At 43.9% G+C, this 16,152-nt stretch overlaps 1 protein-coding gene and 1 pseudogene across 4 annotated transcripts; one reads left to right on the forward strand and one right to left on the reverse strand.

The window, feature by feature from the left end:
* Positions 1–3,150: 3,150 nt before the first annotated feature.
* On the forward strand, positions 3,151–4,031 carry LOC128752309 (uncharacterized; annotated as a pseudogene).
* A 1,538-nt stretch (positions 4,032–5,569) lies between these two features.
* Positions 5,570–14,650, reverse strand: LOC128749110 (adhesion G-protein coupled receptor G2-like). 4 transcript variants are annotated; one of them, XM_053848358.1, is made up of 15 exons: positions 14,612–14,650; positions 14,392–14,501; positions 13,621–13,668; positions 13,491–13,560; positions 13,262–13,403; positions 13,033–13,149; positions 11,005–11,136; positions 10,351–10,396; positions 10,180–10,274; positions 9,578–9,693; positions 9,231–9,499; positions 7,633–7,723; positions 6,909–7,038; positions 6,673–6,829; positions 5,570–5,786 (listed from the first exon to the last, which is right to left on the reverse strand). In XM_053848358.1, the coding sequence occupies exons 1-15, from the start codon at positions 14,617–14,619 to the stop codon at positions 5,698–5,700; spliced, it is 1,620 nt and encodes a 539-aa protein (XP_053704333.1). In that variant the 5' UTR covers positions 14,620–14,650; the 3' UTR covers positions 5,570–5,697. The 4 variants fall into 4 exon arrangements, with proteins under 4 accessions (XP_053704333.1, XP_053704342.1, XP_053704361.1 ...); XM_053848367.1 differs by lacking the exon at positions 13,621–13,668; XM_053848386.1 differs by lacking the exon at positions 14,612–14,650 and having other exon boundaries at positions 13,491–13,555; positions 14,392–14,464.
* Positions 14,651–16,152: the final 1,502 nt, after the last annotated feature.

Raw genomic sequence — 16,152 nt, forward strand, 5'->3', positions numbered from 1 at the left:
GACCCCCATTGATATGATGGCATGTAACCATTGTCAGGTAAGGGGTGCCAAGTTCTTCCCTCCTGCACCTGGTTCATCTCCACCAGACAGTTTCTGTTCTGTAAAATCGAGAGCAGCTCAGAGGAGGACACGTGACCCACATTCCTGTCGATCAGGGCTCACAGTTCTGATCTTACTCTCTGTATTCTGCCGTGAGAATTTTGACTCCATAAAATTATGCAACTCTAATAACAGACCGATGAACGTATTAAAACAATGGCACTTTTGAAAGCCTGTTCCTCAGTTCGGCTCAGAGAGTCTTTCGCCTCGTGTGACTCCATCGAGAAGCTTCACGTATTTGACTAAATAAAACAAGAGCTTTGCCTGTTAGTCCCGATTTGCTAAACAAATGTAGCAGAGAATCGGACCAGCAACTTCAAATGAGCGACACCTGATGGGTTTTACAGCCATCAACACAAATTTACATTTAAAGCATTAAGTGTTTGTACTTACAGTGTATAAATGACGTCTGAAAAATCAAATGAATCAGAGATCTTAAAACTCTTCAACTCTTTGACTATTTGATTGAGCTCAAAACCCTTGTATCCTGAATTTAGGGTCATTGTGACCCGTTTCAGTTTTTGAGTTGAAATATTTGTCCTGCTTTTGTCTTCTTCATGACGTTTTGTGGCTTTTCCTCACATAGAGTCATGAGCAGGTGAGTGAAATCTCTATCCTTTGATGTGAACTGGCATGTCTGTCTACAAAGCTGATGTTGCGGGTCATTTTTGTCTGGGACCTTCTTCTTTCAGACCATGACCAACGTAGATTGAGCGGTAAATAGAGTGCCCTGCCTTTCATCTCTGCAACCGCTGATTTGATCCGTAAGTCTCACGCTCGTCCCTCACTCGTGAACAAGATCGGAGCTAAACTCCTAATCTTGAGGCAGGAACACTCCACCGACCTGAAGAGCGCAAAGCACCTTCTTTCCTCAGAGACCGGGTGAGCAGCTCAGTCACGCAGGAGGAGCTCAGAGTAGAGCAGCAGCTCCTCCACATGGAGAGGAGTCAGCTGCGGTGGTTCTGTATGTGCTTCCGATGCCTCCCGGTCGCCTCCCTGGAGAGGAGGGGACCTGGGGAAGACCCAGGACATGTCTCTCACGTGGCCTGGGGACACCTCGGGGTCCCCGCAGAAGAGCTGGAGGAGGTGTGTGGGGACTGGAAAGTCTGGGCATCCCTGCTCACACTGCTGCCTCCGCGACCCAGCCCTGGATAAGCCAGAGAAGAAGAAGAAAGTAAATACAATTTTAACTGACAGAGACCCAGGAGTGTCCTCCTGGACATTTATCTCATGCCACCTCTTCCACAAAGACACCAAAAATGAGTGCCAATTTGAGAATTTGGATCGTGACCACGCTAGAGACGAGGAAGACTGCCATCTTCCAATGTCGTCAAAATGACGACTGCTGTTGCACGAGCTGCTGATATAAACTCAGCACTTCAGCCCTGAGATGAACGTCCATGAGAAAGCTACATTGTTGGGAGCAGTCAGAAGAAATAAGCCAGAGCTTCTCAGTGAAATGCTGAAGACGCAGCGCAGACTTCTGCATTCCTCAATATTTGCTTTCACTGAAAAAGCAGCCAAAAACAAGAATGTTCTTGTGATGAGCATCATACACACAGATGCATTTTGAGAACAAGAGAAGACACAACGCCACAAGTGATCCAGGACTGCGACTCCAGCCAAGAAGGAGTTGAGAACCGGGGCAAAGCTCGAGCAACATAGAGCAGCCAGACTGGCCCTTGGTGACTTTCCTGAACTTTGTAGATGTGTCATGATGTCAGATGCTCACCCTGCCTGTGGAGAAGTGGAGAAACTACTACAAAATAGTTCTTAAATATAGTTTTGAATTAAATAATGTATGATTGTCTCTTTTGCAAATGTGACTTTCCGGACAGTTTTGAGTGGATTCACACTGTACGGGTCCAAATCGACGAACAGTATCTTGGCATAATGTAAGGGTTACGTTGAGTCTGTACACATAAGACAAGACATTTTTGGGGTTTCGATCATGGAGTTTTACTTTGTCAGGGTTTGTTTTGCTTGTGACATTGCATTAATGTACCATTGATTCTTAATGGACTGACAGGTGCTCGTGACCAACTCTGGTTGAAATGTGCATCGAACACAAGCCCCTGGAATAATTCACCTGTTATAAAACAATGTTGACCAAATGTCAGTTTACTGTGGCTTTGTGAGACATATGTTTGAGATGAGCTGAATAAAATTCTCAATAAAATACATATAATAAAACCATCTCTAAATCTACTGTAAAAATAATATATTTCATTTAAACTCCATAGAAAGTAAAAGTAAAGAGTAAAGTATCACCATGAAATGAATTTTCAAAACTGGTGTTTTCATGAACAGTGTTTACTGTTAAGGGCGCCATCACTTCCTTCCTTTTTTTCTTTTCAAGAACTTCTCCATAGTTGGTAACTCTCACAGATTTGCAGCTGCCAAGTCAATACAGTGACTCACTGCTGCCACCATACGTGGCTCATGGATTAAAGCTGAGCGTCTCACGGCCCCCACAGCACAAAGGTGTAAAACAAAAAACTTCTAGCGGCCCTCTAGGAGGCGCCCTCAGCCCAAGCATGGGCCCCGGCCCTGTACTTAAGAATCACTGGTCTAGAGTTTCACCTTATCTTATCTTATCAACAGACTCCAGTCCACAGCAAAGTCATGCCCCACTGTGGTGCAATCATTCCAGCTTGAGCTTTGTGGCTCTCAGCAACTTTTCTGGTGGCTTCACAAGCACCGCAGTCAGGTTCTGGGCAGTGGGAGCAAGGCTACCTGCATCTGTACTCTCACCCTTGCCCTGGCGTTGTCAGAGGCTTGAGTCAGTTTTTGCATTCTAGATGTTCCAGCACCTGCGCTTTGGCTGAGGTCTCTGCAAGCGAATCTGAGCGGATCATTTGAATATTGCAAATGATCCGCTGGTGCTTCCCACTCTCTGGGAGCTGTTTATTCCAGCACCCTGAGGTGGGACTTTCAGACAGCTGCACTCTCAGCTTTGACGTCGTCACCTCACAAAATGTTGGCCGACGGTTTGCTCTTCATTTTCACTCTCCTTTCTCAGTCTCCCATGTTGGACACGAGAAAGACGTTCATTTTTTCTGATCACTCTGTGAGCTGGGACGAAGCCCGGGACTATTGTCAAGAAAACCACAATGACCTGGCCATGATACGATCTTCCCAAGAGTTCCAGGAAGCAAACCACATCAGCCAAAACAAAAGCTTTTGGATCGGACTTTACCGAGAGAACGCAGACTCCGAGTGGACTTGGTCTGTGGGCGAAACACTGCAGTCCTCATTGTACGGCCTGCAGTTCTCCTCTGCACCGTGGGACAGCACTGAGCCTGATGATCAGGATGGTGGTGAGAATTGTGTCGCTGTCAATCAGGGAGAATGGTTTGATGTGAAATGCACTCTGAAACATAGAATCATGTGTTATGAGGACGTCGTACTCATGAGTGGCAACGACACCTGGGAGGAGGCTCTGGAAACCTGCAGGACTCGTGCCCTGGATCCGATGGGATCCATCCCTACAACCACCGTTTGTTTGACCTTGCTCTGAAGGACGACATCATTGGAAATAAGGACGCGGCGTTCCTGCTCCAACGTAAGGACATTGAAGAAGCGTGGGTTGGTGTTCGCTTCTTGGCGGGTGAATGGCTCTGGATGAATGGAGAGCCTGCAGCCGAAGAGGCCACCACATGTCCACCACCAGGGAGCTACTGTGGGACAATAACAAAGTCGGGAGAACTGCTGACCCACAAGAACTGCTCGGACCGAAGACATTTCTTCTGTTCCCGCCTTTAAAAAGTCTTGTTTCTCTGCTGTGCGAAGGGCGATGACAAATCTGGCAAGTCGAGGCTGTTTTAACATAAGCACAGGTCAGCAAGGTGGCCATTGTCTTGACGTGTCACAGGTCGGTGTGAGTCAATCCTCTTTTCAGTCTATTCATTTTGGAGTGAGGGAAAACAGAATGTCTACAGAAAATGTGGAGTGCTTAGCCCCCTCCTTCTTTGAGTCCATTATTGTTGCATTAATAAAACCTAGTAATGTCACACATCAGTTGCCACTTTATATTGCTGAACATGAATAAATCAACTTCTTAGTCTGTGAGTCATTTACAGCAGTGTGCTTCAACCTTTTATAAGCCACGGTGAACTTTGTTCGTTGAGAAAATCCAGAAGGACGTGGCCCAGTGCAGTCGTGCTCGCTCAAAAGTTAAGGTAGAAAACACCTTTTCATTTGAGAAAATCTGACGCTCATGACTCTCCGCTATCCCTGCTATTTGAATTATGTCATTCTAGCTTGAGGGATTTTCCAGACATTAACATTCTTTAAAGGTTCTGGGTCCACATTAGGTTTTTAGCCCACTTTTAAACAACAAAGCGAATTGTGAGGGTCTACGAGCGTCAGTGCCGTTTTGAAGCGAGGGGTCATCTTAGCCACCAGCACTGTTAGCTTTGCAGTGCAGCCGGTTTTGTGGAGAAGGTCAAGTTAGATCAGATTTAAAAACAACTCGGAGTGGCCCAATTTACCAGCTGCTTTCTGGGTGCAGCGATGGATGAGTCAACGCCTCAGAATGTGGCGGAATCCACGTCATCCTCCCATGATGGGAGATGGTCTACCTACACCTAGTTATGATTTCATGCCATCATGTCGCCCACCTCCGTCTCCGGACAAATGAGGTGGGACTGGATCATTTCCCACGCTCACCTGACCCTCTCTCCCGCCACACCGGTTGAAAAACACTGGTTTACAGCAGAACTGAGTTGAGAGTTTGTCGGCAGAGGACACCTGCATTATCGAGTGACACCTGCTTGAGAACCTCCACTATGGTGTTAACACTCAGCTCCACAGCTAAGACAACTGCAAGGCTGCTTACGCTCAATGGCTCTGGAGATTACAGAAGAACAAAACCGGACTTATTAAACCTTGAAGTGCAACAAATGCAAAGCTCCTCCGACAGCAACGCCATTTAAGCAAGTCAAGCTGCAAAGATGAAGCCTAAAGTGGTTAGGACTTGACACAAACAGATGGCGGACACATGCAACTTTAACCTCAGCAACATTTTGGGCATGTTTCCTTCAAAGTTGTGGTGTAAATAGAGACTGAATTCAGTACGGCCGCTCTCATAATTTACAAATTAGATGAGATGATTTATGCCCATCCCAAACTGCGGGTTGTTTCTCATCGACAGCTTTATCTCCAACCATTCGCAAACATAGACGTGACAGCTGAATATTTCAGTGACGCATCTAAAGTGTTAATACTGGACAGATGTCACTAATAGAAGTGGAGATAGTCGACTGACAACACAGAAATGGTGAGATTTGGCGCAGAATTTTAAGACAAAGTTCTGTTTGCCAATGCTGTTATTTACAGTACGAATGACATTTCTCAGCGAAAATGTTTAGTGTCGCCACAGAGCTCAAGGAGAAGGAAAGATGTGGGTAAAATGACCGTAGGTTCATAGTGTTTTCATTTTATTCATTGAAAACTACAGTGCCACCTTCAGCCTTGCGGAAGAGCGCAGAAGTCAGTGAGATGGAGACGACTTCAAGGTCTCAAAGCAGCTACGTTCACAGTGCACTCATGCAAACGCACGGGCTTCCGCTGATTTGACTTCCAAACTAATTCACATTAGCTGCTCCGAGTTTCAATGCTTGTGGGAGGTCTGGAGTTTGACGTCTTTTGCAGTGACATCAGGAACCACAAAAAGAGGAAGAGCCCTGCAGAGGAAGCACAAAAGGGTCTGAGAGAGCAAAACACCAAGGCCACTTGGAAGAGGTCAGCAGCACGGCATCTGCAGTACATGCCACAGATTTTGCCTAAATATTCCCGGGCGCGTGAGATCAGAACAGTTGAGGTGAGAGGCATTGGAATGTTTGAGGGTTTGTGGACGACTCCAGGCTTCAGGGTGTCGACACAAATGAATGGATCAGATGTTGTGCTCCTGGAAACTAAAGCTTTGTGCAGACTCACACCAAACCACTTTGGTTGGACTTTTTTCTGCCAATGCCTCAACTAGGTTTCTCATGTGACCCTCCGCTTTCCTCCCACAGCCTCAAAGGTAAATTAGTGGCTCGCGTTGTGTGTAGCAAACTAACCGCCACCCTCGAATTTTCCATGTGATTTTCCAGATTGGTTGGAAGTTCAACATCGATTTAGGAGCGTGTTCAAGGCGTGGCCATTCACTTGTATGGCTTGCCAGCGAGTGACTGGTGCTGCAGGGTTGATGACCTCATTTTCAGAGGCGGCTAGATGGCGCTCTTGGTTTAGAAATGATGTGAGCTTTCATTGAATGAGAGTCCAAACATTTTACAGCCATCTGGTCTGAAAATCCGACTGTTTCATGAAGCCTCATTGACACTTCCATACGAGCATCTGAAATCTTTAATTTAATGTCATTTTTTCATTTGAGGCGGAGTCAATATTTCAATATGAATCACAGCTAACAAGAGGGCAGAATCCACATGCTCTCATGCAAGAGGAGTGGCTTGGAAACCTCTTTGCTGTGAGCCAACACCAATCTTGACTCACAGGAAGCTGTTTAACTTGGCACCGTCTTCTGCCTCGGATAGTCTCATTCAAACCACTCAGTCAAACCACTGAAACCTTGTATTGAATTGAAGATGCAGAAAAGGTAGAGCCCGGCTGTCGACAGTTCCCCGAACGAGAAGAAGATCACTCCCCAGGTGATGCCGAGCAGAACTGTGACCCCGACCAGCATCGCAATGTTCTGCTTGGCTCTGCCGCTGTTGCCTGGTCCATACTGCATCGCAAGAGACAGCAGAGGCGGAGTCGTTGGTATCCTGTGGACGGTGGGTCATGTTCCTTGGATACCTGCTTACCTCTTTCTTGTAGTGCAGACTCAGAACACTGCGCACAGTGAGCCCAAAGATGACGAGGTTAAACGCAAACACCAAGCAGAAGACTCCCACCGTGGACACCATCTTCACAGTGTGGTCGGTGATGTAGCAGCTGTGGTGAGATGAGCAGTGTCACGACTGATCTGACAGGGTCTTTCATGCATCACTTATTTTGAACCACTAGAGGCTTTTTGTTTTACAACTTTGGGCCGACTTTTGAGACGCTCAGTTTTAATCCATGAGCCACGTATGGTGGCAGGAGTGAGTCACTGAACTGACTTGACAGCAGCAAACTATGGAGAAGTTCTTGGAAAGAAAAACTGTTGAAGCAGTTTGGAACATTCGTTACAACATTTTGTGGTGATACTTTCATTTACTTGTATCTTCTTTGGTGTTTAAATAAAATACTTTTTTTTTATTTTATGATATGTTGACATGGTTTCATTCTATTTATTTTATTCAGAATTTTATTCAGTTTATATATATTTTTTTTCTTTAGTAAATTTGATGAATATGACCTGCACCTGCTTCTGCTGCTGGTCGGACTTTTTGATGACTAATAAATATCTTAGTGGCTTCACAAGCTTTTGCTTTGTTTACGTGCAACCAGATGAAATATGGTGGTTGATCAGAAATGAAATGAAGGGTCACTTGTTCTGGGAAAGGTGGGCCCCGAGATCAAAAAGGGTAAGAAGTCCTTTCCTACATCATGGTAGAATTGGCTGCGTCCAGGGCCAATGGGCCGTAGGCATCTCTCCGCAGGAGGATGACCAGCGACACGATGATGACTGGGACTCCTGCAGGACGGGACCAAAAAGAAGAAAGTGAATCCACGTGAGCGGCATGCTGGCTCTGAAGTTCCTCAACAGCTTTGGCAGTCAACGTTGAAGAAGCTTGTTTCTTACCAGAGCTTTTGAAAGAAAAACAACCACAACCGATCACATCCCACCGACTTCTCTGGCCTCGCTAACTTGCCGTTTTCCCTCTGGTATATTTGTTTCTCACCTTGTCCTTCCTAGTCACGGAGCATCTTCAACGCTGACTCTTCTAACTCTGCTTCCTGTGTTGGTGTCTCCAACCCAGACACCAAGGCAGGTCTCACTACAGTGCTTATACAAGTGATGAGTCGGTGAGGTTTCATGACACACTGTCCTGATTTTCAGAGGCCGCCAGATGGCGCTGTCTGCCGTCAAATGTTTGGTCTTGAACAACTCATTCACTGAAACCTCACATCATTTCTTAACCAAGAGCGCCATCTAGTGGCCTCTGTTTCATCAACCCTGCAATGCTGTTTCATGACACCTCATCGATTTATTACTTCCATATAAGAGTTTCCTTTTCATTCGAGCTGCTACTCTTCTGTCTCAGATCACCCCTGGCAGTCGTCTCCACCCATTCCATCCTGCCTGCACCTTCCTCTTTACCACCGTTTCCAAGGCTACCATCTGTGATTTCCTGAGTTGAGGCTGAAAATCTTGAGAGAACTAACTCCGCTTGTATTACTACTGTCTTTAGCCTCTTACTGTATATGTTAGACAAGTGGGCATGCTAAAGCTAACAGCTGACGTACAGTTCTTTGTTTACTCAACTCATGTGTTGAAGCAAATATTTATACAAATGTTAAAACATACAATCTGATTATGTGAACAATTGAATTTTGGCCCTTGAAAGTTTATATATATATATATATATATATATATATATAGACCTTCCTTGGCTATGAGTTTTCACTGAGGAAAAACAAACTACTCATGTGTTGAAATAAATATTATACAAATATTAAAACATACAATCTGATTATTTGAACAATTGAATTTTGACCTTTGAAAGTTGGTTTATATATATAGAAATTAATTATACATTAAATCAGTTTTTAATTTTTAAATGTCTTTTTTTCTTCTTTTGCCAATAGACCTTCCTTGGCTATGAGTTTTCAAACAAACTACTCATGTGTTGAAACAAATATTTATACAAATATTAAAACACAAAATCTAATTATTTGAACAATTGAATTTTGGCCTTTGAACGTTGGTTTATTGGATTTTGATATGTCACTCATACATTCTGCCATGTTTTTTTTTACTTGCTATATATATATATATATATATATATATATATATATATATATATATATATATATATATATATATATATATATATATATATATATATATATTATGAATTTATTAAATCAGTTTTTAATTTTGAAATGTCTTTTTTTCTTCTTTTGCCAATAGACCTTCCTTGGCTATGAGTTTCCACTGAGGAAAAACAAAGAAAGAAGTGAGCTGAGGAGTCACCTACCCCACCCGACGAGGCAGAGCTTGAGCATATATTTCCTGAAGTAGATGTTGAAGACTCTGACCAGCAGCAGGTAGAGGTGGAAGCCCTCCAGAGCCATCCAGCAAAAGGTGGCCAGCAGAGAGTAGTGGATCGCCAGAGCAATGTACAGGCAGAGACCAGCGGAGTGGAGGGCTGCCACCGGCTCGCCGGCGAGAAAGTGCACGTTGAGGAGAATGAGGGCCACCACCAGGTTCATGTGGACCCTCATGGAGACATCGGCTCGGATTTTGCTGCGGCACAAAGGTGTAGGAGGATTGTTGCAACGTTCCTTGGGTCAGTCTTTCCCAGCTTCTCACGCACCCACTCACCGATTGTTGATGAAGAGAAGGACAGTGATGAAGAGGCAGAGTAAAGACACACCGCTGCCTATTTGAGAGATGTAGGTCAGTGCCGTCAGGTCAGGAGTGGAGAGGTCAGCTGTTATCTGTGGACCAAGTCAATGCATTACAAATGAAATATAAACATAAAGAAGAATAATGATAATCCTCCTCCTCATCATCATCATCATCCTCATCATCATCAGGCAAAAACCACCGCAAGAAAATGAAATGTCTTCACAATACTTTTCCTTTAAAGGACCTGATCCTGCATTTCCAACGTTCCAGTGCTCTGTTATGTATAGACACTGTGATGTGAGTTCACTGCCATTTCATATTTTATTCGCTGATATCTCATCATCATTATGGGATTCATTGTTTCTCTCATTTTCCATTGCTAGTTCCTTTCAGAAGTGCCATGTTTTTTGCTTCTTGCTGCCATCTATTTTCAGATTTTATTTTATTTTCTCAAATCTAGCCAACAGTACCAAAACACAGTAGTAACATATTTGGATTCTTCTGTCACCAGTGTGATGCCACGAGGGCAACAGCCCCAAGTTCAAACCCAAACCTGACATGAAAGCAGCTCCTACCATGAGAACACCGAAGTATGTGAGGTGGTCGCAGACGCAGGTGACGTTCGTCCGACCGCAGGACCACATGGTGTCGCAGCCATCACTGTCAAACGCTGACGTTCCAAAAGAGCAATTCCTTCAGTGACCAACCGGAAACGCTGCAGGCGTGTTCTGTTTCAATGGACTCACCCATTTTGGAATAGTTCAAGAAGACACAACGGGGTTTAAGAGTCTTCTACGAAGGAACAGACAAGAAACCAATCGTAGAAGTCTTCTCGTATATTTACAGATGGACATAAATGACTTACTACTACGCACTAATAAAAATTTCTCCATTTATATATGACTTCCAAAAGCAAGGATATGTCACTCGCAATACCACACTGAACACAATTAAATGAATATATATATTTTTTTAAAGTTAGTGTCTGGCACAATTTGTATATTTTTCCCATGTATGTATTTTATACTTTGATTGTGTGTGCAGAAAAAGATATATTAAATATACAAACGTGTATTATAATATGATATGATATGGCAGGACTTTTTTAAACATTAAATTCTAAGGTGTTAATAACATTTTTCCCCATTTGTTTTGAATATTCTCCTAAACACTTCATATTGCTGCATGCAGCGTCTTCAATATTTTCACATTTTCCTCTGTAATAAGTAAAAGAAAGAAAGCCTGAATGTTGTCCTCTTTTTTGTGTAAAGTATATGATTCTGTGGATTACGGTGTGTCATCATGACAATAACTCACATTCTCTGTCTTTATTTTGAGGTAAGTTTAAAGCCTGTAATGACTCTCTACAGTTGTGTGAGCAAAGATTTAAAAACACCTACGTTCATCGATGTTGTCAAATTCATTGTTATTTTGACAGGATGCTGGAGTCTCGTCATGTTCTTGACTCCAACACTGAGGCCAACCAGTCTGTTCTCGTACAGGTCACCGGGGGCTTGGATGCCCGAAACGGTCTGCAACACAATACAGATATTTATTTTACAGGAATTATATAAGACAGGATTATACAGAGAGGTAGATGAACTTTCATGAAACAGTGTTGCAGGGTTGGTGGAGCAGTAATTTTCAGAGGCCACTAGATGGCGCTCTTGGTACAGAAATGATGTGAGGTTTCATTGAGTTACTTGTTCTAGTCCAAACATTTTACAGCTGACAGCTCCCTCTAGTGGGCTCTGAAAATCAGGACACATTTCATGACTTGTCATCCATTTGTGGCCCCTTTCTGCTCGCTGACCGCTTCAGTGCGTTCTTTATGTTGGTATTGCTCTTCACCAATATATATCCACCAGGGGGAGCAGCCCAAAGTCAATGGTTTATGTCTCCAAACTCCAAAACCAACATGGCGTCTGTGGAGTCAGTATTGATCATGTAGCTCTTGCACTAAAGAGGAAACAGAGGCAGCGTTGTAGGAAGCGGTGGTCGGTGAGGCTGTTAAATATATCGCCACTGGCCAAGTTTCCACCATTGTTATGTCTTCTTCGCCGTAACAATGGCGAAAAAGATGTAGGTTTATATATCGCCACTGGAGGATGAAGAGTTTCCGCCATTGTTAGGGCGAAGAAGACGAGGGAGACATAGGTTTATATATCGCCACTGGAGGACGGAGAGTTTCCACCATTGTTATGTCTTCTTCGCCGTAACAATGGCGAAAAAGATGTAGGTTTATATATCGCCACTGGAGGATGAAGAGTTTCTGCCATTGTTACGTCTTCTTCGCCCTAACAATGGCGAGGGAGACATAGGTTTATATATCGGCACTGGAGGACGGAGAGTTTCCGCCATTGTTACGTCTTCTTCGCCCAAACAATGACAAAGAAGATGTAGTTTTATATATCGCCACTGGAGAACGGAGAGTTTCCCTCATTGTTACGTCTTCTTCACCCTAACAATGGCGAGGGAGACATAGGTTTATATGTCGCCACTGGAGGACGGAGAGTTTCCTCCATTGTTACGTTTTGTTCGCCGTGGCAATGACGAAAAAGATGTAGGATTGTATATCGCCACTGGAGGACGAGTCGGAGGAGGAGTTTCAGCCATTGTTACGTCTACTTGTCGGGCAGTAACAGCAACACTGCCCCCCATGGTTTCAGGTGGTACTGCTCCGTTTGGCTTATGGATGTTAGCTTTATGGAAACATGCAGCAATACGGCGTAAATGGAGGCCGAGCGCAGACAGAAGGATCCGTCCTGACCCGGAATCCGTTCGTAGCATCGAGCATCAATGAGCCTTTAACTGTGTGGTGCCTGCTATCATTGTAGACATGCAGTTTCAGTGTTTCCTCTTTTGAATAGACTGACAAGGTTTCACTAACCACTGTCTTCATTTTCAGTACCACTAGATGTCACTGTCTACTCCATAATGTATTACAGGAGGCCTCAACCCCCACATCTCTAATTTCCGGGTGTGCCGAATGGTAATAAACTAGTAAATGGTAATAACAACAACAACAATTTAAAAAATATATTATTATTATTATTATTATTAATAATAATAATAATAATAATAATAATAGGGGAAAAAAGAAACAAACGTCCTTGTGTCCGACAGTGTAATGAGCTAAAACGGCCAGCAGATGGCGCTCAAGCTACAGAGTTCCGACAAGAGAAGTGGCAAAGGTTACTGCATGGAATTAACGTGAAAACCGTCATCTGCCACCACAGTCACGTGAAAGTTGATTTAATATAGTGATTCGACCGCGTTATATAATTCATGCATGTAACGTTTTATTGAAATAAATGCATGAGTTGTTAGGTTTTTCCACGGAGAAATGACCAGAGCCCTAAATCCCATTGGATCACCAATAAAAACAGATTAATTTTTACATTTTTAATATTTAAAAATGTTCTCACCCAGTTCGTGGCGTTCAGAACAATGGACCAAAACAAAACCTTTTCAGATCCAGGGTTCAAACTGCCTGGCAGCTCAACAAAGAGTTTAGCATTATGGACCGGCTCATCCGTGTTCACCTGCATCAGGAGGGGCGAGAAAACAGGAACAAGGTTCTGCTACTATTTGAATAGAACTACAGCTCCTTCCTGCTGGGGCGGACGACACCTGCTCGTGGACGACGGAACTCACTTCAGAGTCGCTGGCTTGAATGTGAAGGCCTGAAAAGACCGACTTGGCTGTGTAGAGGACGGCGAGGAAGTGCTTGAGCTTGACGTACACCGTCTCGTTCACCTTGTCTCCTGCGAGAACCTTTCGGATAGACCGAAGATTTCTGAGAAAAAAACAAAAAACAAAAAAAAGACCCCTTGTTTATTGGTGAAACTTTGAGTCAAGCCGTCTTGAGAGAGTACGTTCTCACCGGACTATGTTTTGCTGGTTCCCATCATTCAAATATGGCTCAATTTGTGTCGTCATTCTTTGGTTCTGTGCTGAAACGGATCAAATACGTCAGGCTGAAAGATACACACACCGACATGTGAAGGACGAACCTGGGCATTTGCGCCTTCCTCCGCCAGGAGGATGTTGTTGTCCCCCGTCTATAGAGAGGCGTGTCAGTTTGAGTACTCTTGGTACTGGGATTTTCAGAATATAAATAAATAAGCCGATCACACCCCGCACACGCCCCTTGTATTTCTATCCCTGTGGGGACATTGTGAGATCACCCTTTCCCCAGCCTCTCACCCCAAACTTAACCGTCCGAAACACATGGCAAAACACCTGACCCAGTTCACTTTGAAGTGGTCACCTTCAAATGGAGGCGGAACTTTGTGGGCTCCAGCCAAATGTCCCCACAGTGTCATGAAGTGTTTTGTCAAGAATTGGTCCCAACAAAGTGGGCTAAACAAGACCACACCCATGTTTTTTTTTTGCTATTTTTGTGAGGACTTCTCACGGCCATCACCCTTTCCCCTGCCTCTCCCCCTAAACCTAACCGTCCAACACACATGGCTCACCTGAACCAGGACTCTGAACCAAACCACTTATTTGACGTTTGAACCCTTACAACCCTATGTGGACCAGCCAAAATGTCCTCATAAGATCAGCGTATTGTCAAGGACCGGTCCACACAAGAATATGAATACCTGAACACGCATACACAAACATGTACTGCTTTCTTTGTGGGGACCTCTCATCGCCATAGCCCTTTCCCCAGCCTCTCACTCTCATCCCAACCATCCAACACACATGGCTCACCTGAACCAGGACTCTTCCTCCTAACTTACACCCTTACAAGTTTTTATCTTCAGATCAAACCTTACCCCCGCGGAAGAATTCCTCGCTCGAGGAGGATTCAGTCACGTCCTTTCCGTTTGTGATGTCGTGACAAGCCACGAACAGAAGATGGCAAACCAGGAGCCACAATCTCATCCTGCAATGTCAGGCAAGTCCAGAACAATAAAAAAGAACCACATCTCCAATAAAAAAAAGGCTTGTTGAAATGTCCAATAACATGAAAGAGGTCGTTTTAAAGTGGATTACCTGCTCATCCTTTGTGGGCTGTTGAACCTGCGCAGGAAAAGACTCAAGTAGAGGAAGTGCTGAAACGGTGATGAAAATGAACTTGTGTAATGAGTCAGGAACAACGAGTTGACAGGACTTCCCTTTTTCAGGACAGAATGTTAACAAAGAACGAAATGAAAAGCCTCACCATATTCCATTTTCACATTTTTGTTTGGGGTTTTAATGTTGTATTGTTGTTTGCAAAGAAACTCATTTTGTCTCGCTGAGGAAGAAAGTAGCCGCAGTATCATAATGCCTCCACAAGATCCGATTCGATAGCAAATGGAAGGAGCCAGAGCAACACTAGCGGCGAGGAGGCGTTTGTTAAGGCCGCGACATCACTCGCGAAGAACAGGCCTGTAAAGACACTGTAATATTGAAGCGTGAGATGGGGCTACTGTAAACTCTGACATGAAAGTATCAGGGACAAGGAGGTGAGTTAGGTTTGATGGGGTGCTCTTCCCATATCCCACAGTCGAGCACAGGGCTTACAAAAATAGATGGAAATAAAATAATCTGAAATAGAAGAAACCAAACAGTGAAACAATATATGGAACACAACATAAAGAAGAGATTGTTTTTGGTGTCCACACATCTTGAAATGACTTTTGAAGGGAGCGAGAACGTCATCATGAGAGGGTAGTCACATGACAAGCGGACATAAACGCAATTTTCATTTCAGTATCTTCATTGATAATGTATGAAGCAAAACAGCATGGGCTGAGAGAGTCTGGTCACCATGAGGTGCAGACGGCTGCATTGTAGCAAACACCTGTGAAGGAGCCACCTGGAGTTCTGGACCTGGCACGTGCATTCTACAGCGGTAAACATGATGCTTTATCCAGCAGGCTTCGGTTTACTAGCCAGGCTCACAGCTGAGCGGTGAGAACAAGGGAAAAAACACCGATGAAATTTCCCAGAAAATAAAGAGAAACGGTTTGACATGATGGTGTTTCTGAAAACTAAAAACCAACTGAGCCCTGCTTCACTTCCTGGTACTTCTGCTGATCCCCTTAAATTCAAGATTATACTGGAACAATACACAACTTGAACAAGACGCAACACTAACCACTATTACACGAGCTACTATTATTCATCCGCTCCACATACAACTACTGCAGTAGTAGTAAATTGATGGCGACCGATGAGCTAGATGCTATGTTTCAGTTTGACTAGTGTCAGTACACTTGGTGTAACTACTCTAGATGCTATGTTTCAGTCTGACTAGTGTCAGTACACTTGTGTGTAACTACTCTAGATGCTATGTTTCAGTCTGACTAGTGTCAGTACACTTGGTGTAACTACTCTAGATGCTATGTTTCAGTCTGACTAGTGTCAGTACACTTGGTGTAACTACTCTAGATGCTATGTTTCAGTCTGACTAGTGTCAGTACACTTGTGTGTAACTACTCTAGATGCTATGTTTCAGTCTGACTAGTGTCAGTACACTTGTGTGTAACTACTCTAGATGCTATGTTTCAGTCTGACTAGTGTCAGTACACTTGGTGTAACTACTCTAG

The sequence above is a fragment of the Synchiropus splendidus genome, chromosome 1 (assembly GCF_027744825.2).
Source record: "Synchiropus splendidus isolate RoL2022-P1 chromosome 1, RoL_Sspl_1.0, whole genome shotgun sequence".
NCBI lineage: Eukaryota > Metazoa > Chordata > Actinopteri > Syngnathiformes > Callionymidae > Synchiropus > Synchiropus splendidus.

Bases quoted from the DNA above. Each gene is read 5' to 3' on its own strand.
- LOC128749110 (XM_053848358.1), bottom strand. The intron at 13,150-13,261 runs GTGAGTTCCGTC...CTCCTGATGCAG, and splicing joins TTCAAGCCAGCGACTCTGAA to GTGAACACGGATGAGCCGGT. The intron at 7,724-9,230 runs GTAGGTGACTCC...CCCGTCCTGCAG, and splicing joins GCTCTGCCTCGTCGGGTGGG to GAGTCCCAGTCATCATCGTG.